The sequence below is a fragment of the Hemiscyllium ocellatum genome, chromosome 25 (genome assembly GCF_020745735.1).
Source record: "Hemiscyllium ocellatum isolate sHemOce1 chromosome 25, sHemOce1.pat.X.cur, whole genome shotgun sequence".
Classification (NCBI taxonomy): domain Eukaryota; kingdom Metazoa; phylum Chordata; class Chondrichthyes; order Orectolobiformes; family Hemiscylliidae; genus Hemiscyllium; species Hemiscyllium ocellatum.
In genome coordinates this window covers 44,867,263-44,884,949 of record NC_083425.1, presented here as the reverse complement: position 1 = coordinate 44,884,949, position 17,687 = coordinate 44,867,263, and the positions used below count along the sequence as shown (strand labels likewise).

At 39.6% G+C, this 17,687-nt stretch overlaps 1 protein-coding gene across 13 annotated transcripts in view; it reads right to left on the bottom strand.

The window, feature by feature from the left end:
• The window catches only part of myocd (myocardin), a 633,805-nt gene that overhangs the window by 56,839 nt on the left and 559,279 nt on the right, over positions 1-17,687 (bottom strand). For all 13 annotated transcript variants that reach the window (XM_060844259.1, XM_060844268.1, XM_060844267.1 and 10 more), the window contains one exon: positions 2,105-2,180. In XM_060844259.1, coding sequence (XP_060700242.1) covers positions 2,105-2,180 — 76 coding nt within the window. The remainder of the gene's footprint in view (positions 1-2,104; positions 2,181-17,687) is intronic.

Below are 17,687 nucleotides of genomic sequence, written 5' to 3'. Positions count from 1 at the left end.
CCTTTATCTGAATGTATTACCAGTGGCAATTTCAGTTGCTTGATGAAGTGCAGTTAGACAATTGTGTGAATACATTGACTTCATTGCTGTTGCTAGATCTGACCTACCAGCTTCTACACCCATTGTTAGTCAGGCTCCAACAGTTTAGCGCTAGGATTGAAAACCCTCCAAGATTGTTAACAAGGTTTCAGGAATTTAAAACTAATATCAGGGCAATGGATGAGAAACCAAGGAGAAAAATCATCTTTGAATATTTCTGTTTTCATAATAATTTGTAAGTTCATAAGGTACTGGGGCAGAACTAGGCCATTCAGCCCACCAAGTCTGCTCCGCTATTCGATCATGGCTGATATGCTCCTCACTCCCAATTTCTTTCCTTCTCTTCATAACTCTTCAACCCATTACCAATTAAAAATCTGTCTAACCCGTCCTTAAATTTACTCATGGTCCCAGCATCCAGTGCACTTTAGGGGAGCAAATTCCATAGATTCACAACCCTTTGGGAGAAGTAATTTCTTTTCAACTCTGTTTTAAATTTGCTACTCGTTATCCTAAAATGTAACCTCTAATCCTAGAATGCCCCACAAAAGGAAGCATCCGGTCCACGTCTATTTTATTCACACCTTTCATCATCTCGAATACCTCAATTTGATCTCCCCTCATTCTTCTAAATTCCAGAGAGTACAGGCCTACACTGTTCAATCTCTCTTCATATGACAAGCCCCACATCTCTGGGATCAATCTAGTGAACCTCCTCTGAACTGCTTCCAATGTAATTACATCTTTCCTCAAATAAGGAGACCAAAACTGTGGAGTTGTATTGCATTAGTTATAAAACATATCACAGATGACGGGGATTTAAAAGAAAGGGTGACTTGTCTCAAAAGGCAGTTGGATTTGGTAGATCGATCTCCTGGAATGTATCCACTGTCTAGTTAACAACTCTCTGTAATGCCACCCCTCAGTCAATCCAAGTATTAGAATGGATAAGGTTAACCTGCTCTTTGATTAATTCTCATTTCTTGGGCAAGTTGGTAGTGTAGTGGTAATGTCTCTAGACTAATAATCTAGGTGGATTAACAATTAGGTGAAGATAGAGTCCAAGGAGAGGGGAGAACAATTGGATAGACAAAGGAGTGGATATTGAGCTGGCTAGGAGGGTGGATAGCTGCTAATGGGGATTGTTAGTGGCTAACAATGAGTTGCGTGTAATAGCAGACTGTGTGATAACAAGGTGGAAGTGGATACTGCAAATGCTGGAGATTAGAGTCAAGATTAGAGTGACCTGCTGTGCTTTTCCAGCACCACTCTAATTTTGTGGGATAACAAGACCTGGTCTATGGACATGGGAGAGCTCAAACCCTAAAGTTATTGAACTCAATATCGATGCAGTGTTCCCACGTGGAAAATGAGGTGCTGTTTTTCCAGCTTGTGCTGAGCTTCACTGGAGCACTGCAGCAATCCTGAGACAGAGATAATGGTCAGGGAATGGAATGGTGTGTTGAAGTGACAGGCAACTGGAAGCTCAGGGTCTCTTTTGTGGACAGAAGTCTTTTTAGGTGCTGGTTAACAGGTTCAGATGGTAGGCCCTATTGGAATGGTGGACCTAATGCACAGCTAACAGGTTTGCTGCTAAGTTAGAGTTCATTTGGATATTTCAAGTTATCAGGCCCCCTGGCTTATGCATTGCCTGTTCACACTCCAACTTATGCTTTAATGCTGCTGGCCCTGTGAGGAATTGCCTGCTGTCCTTGGCAGAAAGTGGCAGGTCTCTTTACTGTTGCTGCCTGCTTCTGCCCCTGTTGTTCCTGCTGAGTCCTCTCGTGTCCAACGAGGGCATTTAATTTAAAACCAGCAATGTGTAATCAAAAATTTGACGTGACCCAGAATTCAACTGGCTGTGCTCAACTCAATATTGATTTGTAAAACAAGCCCATGTTTTCAAAATTACCAAGCCAGCAAAGATGCTTCGACCCCCTCCCCCCAGTAAATACCCATCTGCAATGTCACAGGAGATACATTACTTGGCATTTAACATTTTTGAGTTATATTCAGATGGATACTGTTACAAAACCTATAATGCTACAGAAAATTTGGTACTTGCCTTGTAGGATATGCATATTAACCAGATCTGCTTTCTCAGGTCTACTCCGAATCTTGTGTTTTAAGTAATCTTCCGTCTGTAAATCAAAAAATGTTATTGAGAATTAAGTTTAGAAAGTGCAGGCTCAATAAAATTAAATCACAAAGCATAATGTGGTATCAAATAGTCCAATCTATTGAAGAATTTAGGAACATCTTTTGTTGAGTACTCAAAAGTACCCATCTGTATGAACAAAATGCAAGTCTTCGAAGAAGTTTGCAATTTAGCATTACAAACAGCTGAATTGCTGACTATATATTCGTCTACATGTGTTCTTTTGAAGTGTACAATCATTTATACATATATCACATCATACCCTTATCACCTGACAGAATGTCCATGAACAAGCATTTGATTTAATGAAATACAGACTCCTTGGGCTTACGTTCAAATATTAACAGTTACTTGCTGGCGAGCTGTTTGGCAGACATGAAACCTTGCAGCTTGGGGAGTTGCAAATTGAACTTGAAAAAAGACTCTTTCGATCAATTTGAGATGACACAGCCTTTCATCATGGAAAAAGCAACCTATTTTTGTGCTTGGGCAAAGATGAGAGATTTGTGTCAGTACTCCAGGCAGAAATTAAACAAGAATAGACTTGTTGCAGCTAACATCAGCATGTGGTCTAACTGCGAATAACAGACCATTGAATAGCAGGAGAAGTATCGTTCTGCCTCCTCATAGGCTTTAAGTTCCTGGTAATTGGTGTGACCAACAGAGGTGACATCAAAGACATCACCCTTCATCACTCATGTGCTCATGATGAATAGCTTATGCTCGAAACATCGATTCTCCTGCTCCTCAATGCTGCCTGACTGGCTGTGCTTTTCCAGCACCACACTCTTGGGCTCCATTCTAGCAGCCAATCAGAGTAGTCTTATCAGAAACCTGCTTGTTGAACACATCTAAGGGTGAGAACACCCTACTTTCTCCATTTCATGGACACCACAAAGTGAATGAGGTGGTAAAACTGTTACATGTCTTACCTAGACCACTCACCCTGAAAAAGCTGCTCAAGAAAATGGGTTCTCTAGAATTTAGACGGTTAAAGGGTGATCTGATCACAGTCTTCAAGATTTTAACATAAAACGACAAGGGAGATAAAAATATAATCTGTTTCCACTAATTGAGGATTCTTGAACTGGGGGCATAGCCTCAGAATTAGGGCCAGACAATTCAGGAGGGATGTTAGGAAACACTTCTACACACAAAAGGTGAGGAATGTTTGGAATTCTCTTCCATAAATGGCAGTGGATGCTGGATCAGTTGTTAATTGTAACTCTGAGACAGGGTAAATGCTTGTTAAGCAAAAGGTATTAAGAGGTATGGAGCAGGCTCCTCTTCCTCTGTATTTTACCAGACCCTGAAGGATGTGGATAATGCCAAGGCAGTTGGGCGATCATGGTGAGATTCTCAAAAAAAAAGATTCTCACATTGAGGGAAAAAGTCTGATGTCTGCAAGTAGGTTGTAAACACCAAGATGAAATACTCACTAGTGAGTGGCAAGAGGTCTATTTGCAGGCATTTCCAACTCGTCAAGACCTAATCTCACTATATTTTATAAGATGCTTCCCATTCTCTTATGTGCCACAGAGAAACCAGACACCAACTGTTCCCTACCCAAAAGTCAGGGCAAGTATGTGGCTGCTCGAGCTTTTGCTTCTTGGTCATTTGGGCCCCAACTTGGACAGCAATCATCAACACCTCACGGCACATTCTGTGAGCAGTGACTGGGGGAATGTGGAGGGGTTAATTGACACAAGCACCCTGACATCGATGGGGTGCACAACTGATTGGCATGGCTGTTATACACATCCGTGGTTGGGGCTGTGTATTGATCCAAAGCAGCCTATTACTTCACCAGCCGTCATGAGGCAGATGATAGGCCTCCTAAATTGGAATTCAATGCTTGGATTGGCCTGAGGTGGCCTTTCAATATAGTCCAGGCAGAGCGTGCTGCACAATCCTTGCATGTTGTGCTTGGTAAAGGTGATGTGTTGGACGCTGAGACAGTAACAACAGTCTTTCGAGGAGGAAGATGAGGACAGTAAATAGGAAGAACATCACCTTCGCCATAATAGAGTGCTGCAGCGTTGAGTGCAATGAGCCCAGTTAGAATTTAATTGCCACCCAGTTCAAAGGGATGTGAGAGTGATCACAGAATCCTTATGAGGCAGGCCATTTAGCCCATCAAGTCCACACTGATCCTCTAAACAGCATCCCATCCACACCAACCATTCCCCACTTTATCCCTGTAACTTTGCATTTCACAAGGCTCATCCACATAACCTGCAAATCCCTGCACTATGGGCAATTTAGCATGGCCAATCCATCTAACCTGCACATCTTTGGACTGTGGGAGGAAACCAGAGCACCTGGAGTAAATCCATGCAAACAGATAATCAACTGAGGCTGGAATTGAACCCAGGTCCCTGGTCCTGTGAGGCAGCAGTGCTAACCACTGGGCCACTGTGCCACCCAATGATCGTTGAGGGTCAAATCATTGTTGTGCAAAAGGCAAGCAGCCCCTGTTTGTTTCCAGAGGCCAATACAGATTTTTCTTTGTATTTTTCTTCTTTTCTGGTGTTGCTGAATAAAAGTGAACATTTTTGACTGTTTGAAGGTTTTGTCTTACACAGGGTTCTAACATGGTGTGGTACTAAGAATGTTTAGCTTCACTCCTGTAGCTGTGGTTGCAAGGTCAGTCTATCAAACATGGGCTATAAATAGCATTTCTGAATTTGATCTTGCCTTTGCAATGAAGTGTTCCTGTGCCAACTCCATGCTTTCAGAAGGTTTTTGGTTTCATTACAAATATGAGATAGTTCATAAGAGCTCACAGAGGGAAACCCTCCAGGAATCTCCACAAAATTGACATGTGTTGGTAAATTCAGTCCCATCTTTCGCTGAATGTTTCAGATTTCTGTTGCATCGCTGACTTTTATTTGGTATTTCCAGACATGAGGCAGAATGGGCAATTTAGTGGCCAGCAGGTTTGCACCTTGCTGTGTTGACATCAAGAGCTACAGAACCACTGGTGAGACACTAGAAAATGCTCAGTAGCCATATATGATTTACCCGAAATGGTTCAAATGGTTAAATATAGATAAGCATTTGAATCATAGATTCATACAACACAGAGTATGGTTGTTCGGCCCATTGTCATCAAACTGGCTCTTTTGTTTTGCTATCCAATCAATCTCTGTTCCTGTGACAATCTTCCATAGACCTGCAAATACTTTTCAGGATCTTCAAAAGTTGCCCCATGGCATAGATTCATAAATAGATTTAAATGTTTCTCATTATGATTACAACACAAAGGAAACTTAACATGAATATGATTCTGAGAAATCATGAGTTGTGGTTGAGGACCAGTATTTGGGGAGGGAGCTTTACTGTCTAAACAATAATACAATTGGTCAAAATATTTGACTACTCAACCAGTAAAGCATGACATGTTCTTTTGATGTTCATTCTGACCAGTACTTGCAATTTTAGACTATGTCTGACAGAGGGACATAGAGTCATACAGCATAAAAACAGATTCTTCAGTCCAACTCATCTACACTAGATATCATAAACAGATATAGTCTCATTTGCCAGTATTTGGTCCATATCCTTCTAAACCCTTCCTATTCATATATCCATCCAGATGCCTTTTAAATTATGTAATTGTACCGGCCTCCACCACTTCCTCTGGCAACTGGTTCCATACACGCACCACTCTCTGTGTGAAAGAGTTTCCCCTCAAGTCCCTTTTAAGTCTTTCCTCTCTCAGTTCAAGCCTATGTCTTCTCATTCTGGACTCCCCAACCCTGGGAAAAAGACCTTGGCTAGTCACCCTAACCACGTCCCTCATGATTTTATAAACCTTCAGGAACAAGTACAAGAATGGTAATGCATTTCTTTTTAATGACGACACTTGCAAATTCTGGTGATATTCATTAGGACAATTTTTAAAATATAAGATTTGGAGTTACAGCGTGGCTCATAAGATCAACCTGTTAAAAAATATATAGAGGAGGTGCTCTATTCAGGGTCCCCTTCTAGGTCACTTCAACAACTTGAATGGGTTGAGACTGTGACTGTCCCAGAGTAAACTGGGGAAATCTTCCCATGGGTGAAACAACAGCCAGTCAGTAGGAGGTGTTCAAAAATACTTTAATGTGATATGAAACCAATTGTACTCCTAACGGGTAAGAGCCTGTCATAAAAAAAACCAGGGATAACTGAACAGCTTACAGATGACATAAAACTAAAAGGAAAAACACACAATTGTAAAATAGCTCAGAGCCTTGTGAATGGGCGATTTGTAATGAATAACAAAGGATGACGAAAAAAAGGAGTTACAAAAATGAATCATGAAAGAAACTTGCAAGTCATATCAAAGTCAATATGAAAATTCATTATTAGGTTGGAATAAGGAAAAGTGTGTGGTTAAGAGCAATGTGCTTCTTCAAGTTTAATAAATGGTGGCAGGAAAAAAAGTTTTAAAAATTATGGATACAATAAAGTAATTTTTTCCATTGATCATTACAGTGGAGAAAGAGGCTATTATGTTTCAAGTAAGTTAATACTGAATCAGGAATGAGGACTCAGCAAAATTAACATAAGCAATTAGTAAAGAAACCAATGCCACTAAAGAGTTAGAAATTCTCAGGACTAGATGGTTTTCACCTTTGAGATTTACTCCAAGAATGATCTTCTAAAGTTCTTCAGATTCAGAATCTGTTCCTTTAGGCGGTAAAGTGCAAATAACACTCTGTTATTTAAGATTAAGGGTGAGAGAGGGCAACAGGGATATATAGGTCAAAGACAAATCTGAAAAGGAAACAAAATGTGACAGAAAAAGTCAATAGGTCTGGTAGCGTGCGCAGAGAGAAATAGAGTTAACATTGCAGATCAGGCAATCTTTCATGAGAACTTTAGCATTAATGAACTCATAATTCTAGGCTATTAATTTTAATACTTATCAATTAATAATTCTAACTTCCCCAACTGGAAAATTGCTATGCTCTACATTAAGGGTAAGAAGACTCAATTAAAGTTTTCAGCTGATCAGGAAGAGCCAAAATTTGTGAAGTATTGATCCATTAGAGGTTTTAGTTATCTTTTGTTTGCCCAATATTTGAAGAAGAAATCATACTTTAGGTTTGGAAGGACAAGATCTGGTTTGATTATAACTTGCCATGCCATTTGATAAGACTACCTTGACTGTTATTAAGAGAAACACAAACTTGACACCGAAGGATACGAGTATGAAAGTCTTACTGCAAGGTCCAGGTGAAACCACATCTGGAGTACAGTGAGCAGTTTCGGTCCCCTTATTTAAGGAAAGATATCATTTAATTGGAAGCAATTCAGAGAAGGTTCATGAGGATGATCCCTCGTACGGAGGGATTATCTTTGAGCAAAAATTAAACAGATTGGGACTCAACTCACTGGAGTTTAGAGGAATGAGAGATCACTTCATTGAAACCTACAGGATTCTGAATGGGCTTGATACAGTAAATGCTGAAAAAATTTCCCTCATGGGAGAGTCTGATATCAGAGGGCAAAGTTTCAGAATATAGGTGCACCAATTTAAGACTGAGGGGAGGAAGAATTTCTACCCTTAAAGGGTTGAGAATCTTTAGAATTCCTTGCCAGAAAGTCCATGCATTTGTTGAGAGTTGAGAGAGATAAATTTGTGATCAGTAGGGGAATCAAGAATTACAGGGAAAGAGCAACAAAATAAACATGAGGAATGCCAGATCAGCCATGATCCAGTTGAAACGCAGAGCTGGTTTGATGGGTCAAATGGAGTACTCCTGTTCCTATTTAGTGCAGCCATAGAGTTGACCCCTCCTGAATACTTACCCCACATACTTTGGTCCCTGGCTAATTAGTTCCTAGGTCTTTCAACCAACGCAACAAAAAAAAACAAGGTCATGCCTAATGATCATAATTACATTTTTGAAGAGGTGACTAAATTTAGCAGAAAGTGAATGTCTAATATTCAATGGGTTTCTAAAGCTATTTCGTAAGAGACAGTTAAAGTTAAAGCTCATGGAATTGAAGGCAAATGATTGACCTGATCAGGAATATGATTGAGCAGCAGGAGACAAGGAATAGAGATGATTGGCAGTAAGTAACCAGCAGCATTCCACAGGATTTTGTGTTACGACTTTAACAACTAATTAATAACAATTTAGATAATGGTACAGGGCCACAAATCCAAGCGTGTTGATATCGCAAAGAAAGTTGACATTATAAGCAATGTTTGCAATGAGATACTGATGAATTAAGTAAATGAGCAACATGGTGACCAATAGGTTTTGCTACAGGTAAAGGTGAGGTCATTGACTTTATCAGAATGATATCTAGAATCTTAAATTAAATGGTGGAGTGACAGTATACAAACTAGGTTTTACTTGCTGAAATTTAGAAGGTGATTTGATCGAAATGTTTAAGATATGAAGAAAAACAGGATCAAGGATAGAGCAAGTGGAAGTATTTCCCCCTGTTAGAAATCTAGGACCAGAGGAAATGGTTTAGGGGCACATATTTTAAAAGTTGCTTCCACCTACAAAGAGTGAGAAAAGTCTGAATTCCTCCTTTGCAAACTGATGGTTGGTTAATCTCAAATTTAAAATCTGAGATTGCTAGATTTCTGCCAACCAGAAGTATTAAGGGATATAGGTCTATCGAGTCAGCATGAACGATGTAACAGATAGGTAAACAGCCTCTTCTGGGTCCTATGTTTTCCATCTCTTCTGAAAAGTAAATATTGTCATGTAAAATATTGTACATAGTAAAATTAATCCATACAAGACACTGTGGAAGAACAGATTTATGAGCCCATCCATGTCTTTGTAATACATATCATGTGTTAAATGGGTAACTACCAGCTGTTCTTTGGATGGGCTTAACATTTTAATTTCCTGCTTTAATTATTCATTTGAATAGTGCTTTGAAGATGATGGAAAAGTAACAATGTACTGAGGAAAATAGAGCAATTACAACTGCAGATCAATGTTTGTCTTTATTTCATGTGTGATATATTTATGTTTAAAAATATTTGATGTTCCTGTTGCTTATGCAATAATACAACAAGGTCTGTAGAACACTGAATGTTAAGCTACACCATCTGATCTGAAGTTGTATAGGCAGTACATGATATTGGATTCAATTAGTGTGCCCTTAAATTCGACTCTCATCCTAGAATTATACATTCACTTCATCATACCTCTGCTGCTGTTTGGTCTATCTAACTCATGCACTCTTCTCCTCCTATATCCCTACAAGTTATTCCCTTTGAAGTATTTATCTGATTCTGGTTAGGTGAAGAGTACATTTATTCATAATTTGTGATCATCGTTTTGTGCACAAGACTGGACATTCTATCAATTTTCAGCCAAAACTTAATTGAGTGGAAAACCACAAGACGGTGAACTAAGTTTCAAAAGGAAATCAGATAAATATTTGAAGGTGAATAACTTGTAGGGATATAGGGAGAGAAGAGCGGATGAGTTAGATAGTTCTTTCAAACAGCTAGCAGAGGCATCATGTAGTGAGTCTATAATTCTCGGATGAGAGTCGATTTTAAGGTCACACTAATTAAATACAATATTATGTACTGCCTATACAACTTCAAATTAGATGGTGTTGTTCAGTATCCAATATTCTATAGGCCCTGTTGTGTTATTACAAAAACAACAAGAGCGTCAAATATTTTAAAATACAAATATAATCACACATGAACTATAAGCAAACATTGATCTGCAGTTGTAATAGATCTATTTTCCTCAGTACATTGTTACTTTTCCAGCATCTTCAAAGCACTATTCAAATGAATAATTAAGGCAGGAAATTAAAATGTTAAGCCCATCCAAAGAACAGCTGGTAGTTACCCATTTAACACATGATATGCATTACAATGACATGGATGGGACTTCTGATATGGGCTCATAAATCTGTTCTTCCACAGTGTCTTACATGGATCAATTTTACAATGTACAACCCACTTATAATTATATCAAGATGCATTTGCCTTTTACAATATTTTGTGGTTTGTCATCAAATCACACAACTATATATTCCTACAAATGTACAGAAGTTGGCTATTCAGCCCCTCTTACCTACTCTGCCCTTCCAAAAGATCATGACGGATCCATTGTTATTTTGAATTGCACATTGCCACCCAAGTCTGACAGATTTTTGTTAGAGCTGAAAATGTGTTGCTGTTTAAAGCACAGCAGGTCAGGCAGCATCCAAGGAACAGGAAATTCGATGTTTCGGGCCAGAGCCCTTCATCAGGAATGAGGAGAGTGTGCCAGGCAGGCTAAGATAAAATTCCTGATTTTATTTTATGATAAAATTCATGATTCCTGATGAAGGGCTCTGGCCCGAAACGTCGAATTTCCTGTTCCTTGGATGCTGCCTGACCTGCTGTGCTTTAACCAGCAACACATTTTCAGCTCTGATCTCCAGCATCTGCAGACCTCACTTTTTACTCGAAGATTTTTGTTAGGCAATGGAATGAAAAATTAACTATCCCTATCTTGAAACATTTGATGACCAAGCTTTTCCCACCTTGACGCAGAGTTCCAACTTGCAAAACCCTCTGAAAAGAAGTCTCATCTTTATCCTAAAAGGGTTATCACTATTTTTAAAAGAACATCCCCTAGTTCTGGACTCACCCACAGGAGGAAACATTGTTTCCACATCCAACTTGTCAAGACCATTCAGGATATTATATGCTTTAATCAAGTTGGCCATCACTCTTATAAATTTCAATGAAAGCAAGACCAGCCTGTCCAACCTTACTTTATAAGACAGCTCTCTCATTCCAGTGCTTAAAGCAGTAACCTCTGCTGAACCACAACCACTGCACTTACATGCTTTCTTCAATAAGGAGACCAAAAGGAGGGTGGCACGGTGGCTAGCACTGCAGCCTCACAGCACCAGCGACCTGGGTTCGACTCCCGCCTTGGGTGACTGTTTGTATGGAGTTTGCACAGTCTCCTGGTTTCCTACCACAATCTAGAGATGCGCAGGTCAGGTGGGTGGGCCATGCTAAATTGCTCATAATGTTAGGTGCATTATTCAGAGGGAAATGGGTCTGGGTGGGTTACTTTTTGGAATGTCGGTGTGGCCTTATTGGGCCGAAGGGCCTGTTTCCACACTGTAGGGATTCTAATCTAAAACTGCATCCAATATGGTTTAACCAGTGCCCTGAGGAACTGATGCATATGCTCAATCTCCTCTTAACAAAGGATAATTTTCCATTCATCTTCTTAATCTCCTACTGTATTGACATAACTAACATTTTGTGACATTTTTATCCATTCATGAGATATGCACATTAGTAGCTGGTATGTGCATTGCTGCCCTTGAGAAGGTGGTGGTGAGCTGCCTTCTTGAACCTCTGCAGACCATGTGCTGTAGGTAGACCCATTAGGGAGGGAATTCTCAGTAACGCTGAAGGAACAGTGGCATATTTTCCAATCAGGATGATGAGGGGCTTGGAGAGCAACTTGCAGGTGATAGTGTGCTAATTAGTCTACTGCCATTGACCTTCTAGATAGTAGGTTTGGAACATGCTGTATAAGGAGCTTTAGTGAATTTCTGCATCATGTAGATGGTACACATTACTGCCACTGAGCATCAGTAGTGGAGTGAGTGAATTATCATTCTGCAACTCAGAACTCTAGGAGAAAGTGAAGACTGCAGTTCCTCAAAATCAGAGTCGAAAATTGTGGTGCTGGAAAAGCACAGCAGCATTCAAGGAGCATAAGTCCTTCAGCAGGAATGTGGGATGGGGGCACTGAGAGATAAATAGGAAGATGGGCATGGGGCTGGGGGAAGGTAGCTGGGAAGGCGATAGGTCGACGCATGTAGGGGGTAATGGTGATAGGTCGGAGGGGAGGGTGGAGCAGATGGGTGGGAAGCAAGATGGACAGGTGAGACAGGTCAAGGGGGGAATGCCGATCAGTGGGTTGGATCTGGGATGAGGTGGAGTGAGGGGAGATGAGGAAACTGGTGAAATCGACTTTGATGCCGTGTGGTTGGAGGGTTACAGGTGGAAAATGAGGTGTTCTTCCTCTAGGCATTGGGTGGCTTGGATTTGGCAGTGGAGGAAGCCCAGGATTTGCATGTCCTCGGTGGAGTGGGAGGGGGTGTTGAAGTGGTCAGCTACAGGGCAGTGGGGTTGTTTGGTGCATGTGTCTCAGAGATGTTCCCTGAAATATTCCATGAGTTGGCATCCTGTCTCCCCAGTGCAGAGGTGACCATTTTGAGAGCAATGGATACAGTAGATGAGATGAGTGGATGTGCAGGAAAATCTCTGCCCAATGTGAAAAGATCCTTTGGGGCCTTGGGTGGTGGTAAATAGGGAAGTGTGGGCATAGGTTTTACACCTCTTGCAGCAGCAAGGGAAGGTGCTGGCAATAGAGGGTGGGTTGGTGGACCTAACAACGGAGTCGCAGAGAGAACCATCTCTGTGAAACGCTGATGGGTGGGGAGGGAAATATATCTCTAGTGGTGAGGTCAGATTGTAGATGTCAGAATTGGTGGAGGATACTGTGATGTATCCAAAGATTATTAAAATGGAAGATGTGGACCAGGGGGATTCCATGCTCCATTGATATAATTCATACAACGAGGTTCTCTGCTTTTGATTGTGCAGACTACTATATACTCCACATTGATCGAAGTCTTGAACAATCCATCAGTTTTAGTTCAGTGCAGATTTTAACTTGTGTGACACCTCAAGTTAGTTCGAGTTTGATTTTACTATTATTTTTCATAAGCTACTGGAGAGAAACAAGAGATAAAAGATTTGCATTCAGTTGTAAGAACGAAATGAGGGTGAGAAAAAATGTCAAGCAATTTCATTTTTAAGTGAAGGCTTTGTGTTACTTGAGTTGGTTCAATAAAGCACACGTTTGCTAAGGTTCCCATTGCCTTTCCCCGACAATAAACATTAAATACAGCCATGGAAACAGTGTGCTCATTTCACAGATATGATGATTTCATTCTTCATATGAACTGTCCTCACGATCTTTCCATTAGTGAATGCAATTTGTGACATGATCCATTATGATAGCACTTAAGAATGCCAAAACACATTTCACCTTACTAACCTCACAACTACTAGTGAATGAGGTATTCTGACCGTCCGTCCACCCCCACCCCAACCAACTCCGTCAGCTTAGTAAAAGATATCTGCGTAGGAATTCAACATTATGCCAAAGGTGAAAGGGATATCTGTATTTCACCCCAAAGACATCTGACCCTGGCTATACTGCAAGGTATGTATTTTTGGGCAATGTGTCTTTCAAACAGGCACTCGTAGGGTAGAAGGAGTCAGAGAGAAACAGTGACTGCTATTTTACTTTGAGAAAGGTAGACTGTAGGGGCTTAATTCACTCTTCAAAAGGTTGAAATCACAAAGATGTTAAAGGACAAGAGGTGGAATCAGATGCAGAGAGTTCTGATTTGAGGTCAATGGGCTCAACACATTACAGCTCAGAATATTTCTTTTTCTTATTCTGTGGTGTGGAACAGAATTTTAATGAAAGTATTTCATGCTAAGTCACTTGGTTTGTCCAAAAATATTGTGCAGGGATATATTTTGAAATATACTGAAGGTGACAGACTGACACACAGATTGAGATGATGTGCTATGACACATAATGTTTCCTGTGTTACTGGTAATAAGAAATGAAGATTGTCTGGAAGGCAGCAGGCTAGATTAAATTGTGGAAATTTGGGAATGAATGGATGTTGTGGGGTTACCTTACCTTTAAAGGGAATCAAAATGAACTAAAAACAGGAGAAGTGCAATAAAAATCCAACAGATATTGAATCTATCACAAAGACGACCTGTATATGTGACACTAAAATGGATAGATGTGACAGATGCATATGAATTTCTGAGGTAGACCACCTGAATTTCTAAGGTAGACCGCCTATATTTAATTTGCATCATTTTACAATTTACAGAGCTCAACAAGAGTTTTTCTCTCTCACGGTAAAATACATGGCTAATATTTTGCAGGTGACTAAATATTAGCATTACCCTGAGTGAAAAATAAGATCAGGTTCACTTGAAATCCTACTCTTTGTGTAAATTAGAAGTGAAAAGCTAATGAATATTTGTAACTTAAGAGTAAGCAATTCTATGTCGGGGTGGATGGGATATCATCATATTAAATGTTTCTTAAGGAACTTGTTAGTCCCCTTACTGTTCCCATCCATCACCAGTCATGTTCTTGTCCAACCTGCAGGACTAAGTCCATTCTAGAGGGATTTTGTGCATACAGTAGAATAAGATCGTGTTTTTAAAGTGTTTTTGATGTGTCCATTCAGTTTGTTCATCTGTTATGAAACTTATTGCCTTCCTTTCAATGAGTATCTTACCAAATGTTAAACAGAACCTGGCTAGATTTTTTTTATCATTTGTACAAAGCAAGACACAGATCTTTTTCTCATTGGCAAATTGCAGGTTGCAGCATTACTGATGTCTGCCTCTTAAACTTTAACAAATATCTCTGATGATTCTCTTTCTACCCTTTCAGAAGAACTAAAAGTGAAGTTAGTCAAATGTCCCTTTAAAGGGATACTGAAGCAAACGTTAAGTCTTTAAAGGAAATAAACAATGATTAAGTTAAAATTTTAGTCCCAGGAGTCATGATGCATTCCAGCCTTTGCAGTACCTAATGGTCAGTGAGGCATCAAGCATGTCAGTGGACACCTAATGATGTCTCTCCAGGCACATCCGAGAATGAGTGTAACCAGTGAAGACAGACAGGCGGCCAAGTCTAATAACGTCTTCCATGGCACACTGCCTGCGCCTAGCCTTCAGAGGCCCACCCAAGTGCAAAGGCTGGAATGCATCCTCTGACTTGCTTGCCCCTCTCTGTACACAGTGACAAAAGATTAGGAGTGTGTGGCTGAAGTTCAGTCAACATTTGAGGAGCAGCTCCTTAAGTTTGGGCTTTCTTCATTTGTATTCTCAGTGCTGAATCAATCAAGCTGATAGCCTTGCATCTTGAACAGCATATTCAAACAATCATTAAGCTGAATTGTCTCTCAAACATGTGGACCGCAGCACTAACTTCATTCTGGGCATCAAGGGAATTACTCCATTTCGAACCTTTACAATCATGGAATCATAAATCAACTACATTGCTCCAAACCCAATTATTCGATTCTGATGTTCTAGATGCTCCAAAAATGTTCTATCATTATAATTGTCAAAATTGTCAAAGTTTATACTATGAGTAATTACTTGCATTCAAATTGAGCCTGGAAATGATTTCCACTTTCCAGTTAGATGCAACAATAAGCGATTGCTTTTTAGCAATGGCAGGTATAGTTTAGTTGGGAGTGTAATTTTCTTAGAATGGTGTGGGTTCAGTCTTAGCGATTTGAGCACAATATCTCAACTAACATTTCAATGAAATACTGAGGTTCAGCTGTACTTTTGGAGGTGCACTTCTTAGTTGAGAGGATCAATTGAGGGCCTGTTTGTTGTCTCAGGTGTCTGCAGACTGACACATTCTGAGGTCAAGAACTATGTGCTGAGAGATGCACTAAAGTTTGGGACTACTACTTCCAAGGCACAGTGGAGAAAGATCACCGTCTGAGGTCTTCCTGCTGAAGTTAAATAGGGGTCCATTTAGTTATAGGACCCCGGCCAGTGCCTCAGGTATATGTAAATATAATCCTGTAAAGGTAAGAGATGCCTTTGGTTTGTTTGGACAGTGTCAATCTCCAACATTTAACTGCTTCCTTGACATGCAACTGTACGGAACTGAACTGTGTTTGTGACTATGTATACTGTTATGATATTTTTACGAATAAAGTACGTTCTTGAAATAAAAAAGGTATCTGTAGAAGATCTCATTGCAATTATTCCTCAGTGACTTATCCAAAATATATCCTTAATCAACATTTAATTAATGAAACAGATTATCACATGGCTGTGTACAAATTAGTTGTATTTCCTGCAGTGCTACACTGAATGTACAATGCATTCACATTGAAGTGCTTTGCAATATCCTGATGTTATAACATACACAAAATAGTTGTTCCCCTTTTCAATACTTACGTCCAAATTCACATGGAAAGGACAGTCAGGTGGGTAGGACATCTGAGCACCTTTTATCAAATGACGTCTACGCTGCCTGCCTTCAACATTTTCTCCTTCTATTTCAGCTTCTCAGCATTTGCATTTTACTATCTTTTTAGTTCTTCTGAATTTTAAACTTAAGTCTTTCAATTGCTAGACAATTCACCATCAGCTCCACAAAATGTGTCTTACCTGAAGAATGGTGACTTTTGATTCCATTTTCTCAGGAAGGGAGTGCCACAAGCTTAATCCATCAACAAAAAGACAGCTATGCCTATCATAGCATTCAGTTATTTCTTAAATACATTCTTGCCTGAAGAATCTGATTTGGAAGTCCATTTCACATTTTGAGCAATGTGTTAAGAAGTTTAGCTGTGATAGGAGAAACTGATACTTGGGAATAGAATTAATTATTTTTATCACTACATCAAATCTCTCAAAATCACAAGATCTCCTTTGGGATGTTTAATTATCTCCATTTAAGGAATATCAAACACCTTCAGTGAAAGCTTCCTACAATTTGTAAGACAATTAAATCAATTATAATAATTTGGATCCTATCACAGAGTGCCATTTTCAATATAAGTATATATTGCAGTCCTTGATTTCTATGTGATAAACTTGCCTGGAAAATCCAAAGTATCTCAATAATATTAAAATTCAATCTTAATCCAGCAAGACGTATCAGTATTAAATTTAGATTTCATATTAATCATTTTCACTGTTTCATGAAAAAAAAGTGTTCACAATTAAAAATGTAACAAGTCTGTTACATACAGCTTTGAAATTCAAACCATTTCAAAATGTTTAAAAATAAATGGAACTCATTTCCAAACACAGATCCACATCACATTGTGTCTTATGTTTCATTTTTTAATTTTTATATTTTTTGCAAAGTTGAACTGAATTGAAAAGAGTAATTGATGCAAACCAAATGTGGAAGATGATCCTAATTTCTTTGCACGTGTTATTTAGTCATTCCACCTAAGTTCAGAATCACTCCTTATTCCAGCCCTCGATTCACTCTCACCACAACACTTCATCCAAGTCTCTGCAATGGGTGAGTTCAAACCAATACCCATATTACCAATTAGCAGCTATCTCCATTCATTATAATTGCAGCTCCCCAGAAACTTTTCAGGGACAGCCTAGCAATAAGTTCCAGTGTTCCAAGGGTTTGTTCCAACACCGTACACTAATCTATGGTGTCTGAGCAGGTCAAGCTGCAATAAGGCTCTTCAATCACTTGGAGTGAAGGATCCTCACTCAAACAGCAAGTCTGGATAGTAGCAGAGGGAGATTATATTGGTATAAGAGATGGGTTTTGAACCACCAGGTTTCCTGAAGTTCTGTGATCTATTCCATACACAGCTTATATCTTTGTCCTGATTATGTCCCCACCCAGCAGTCAGTCTGTTTGACAGG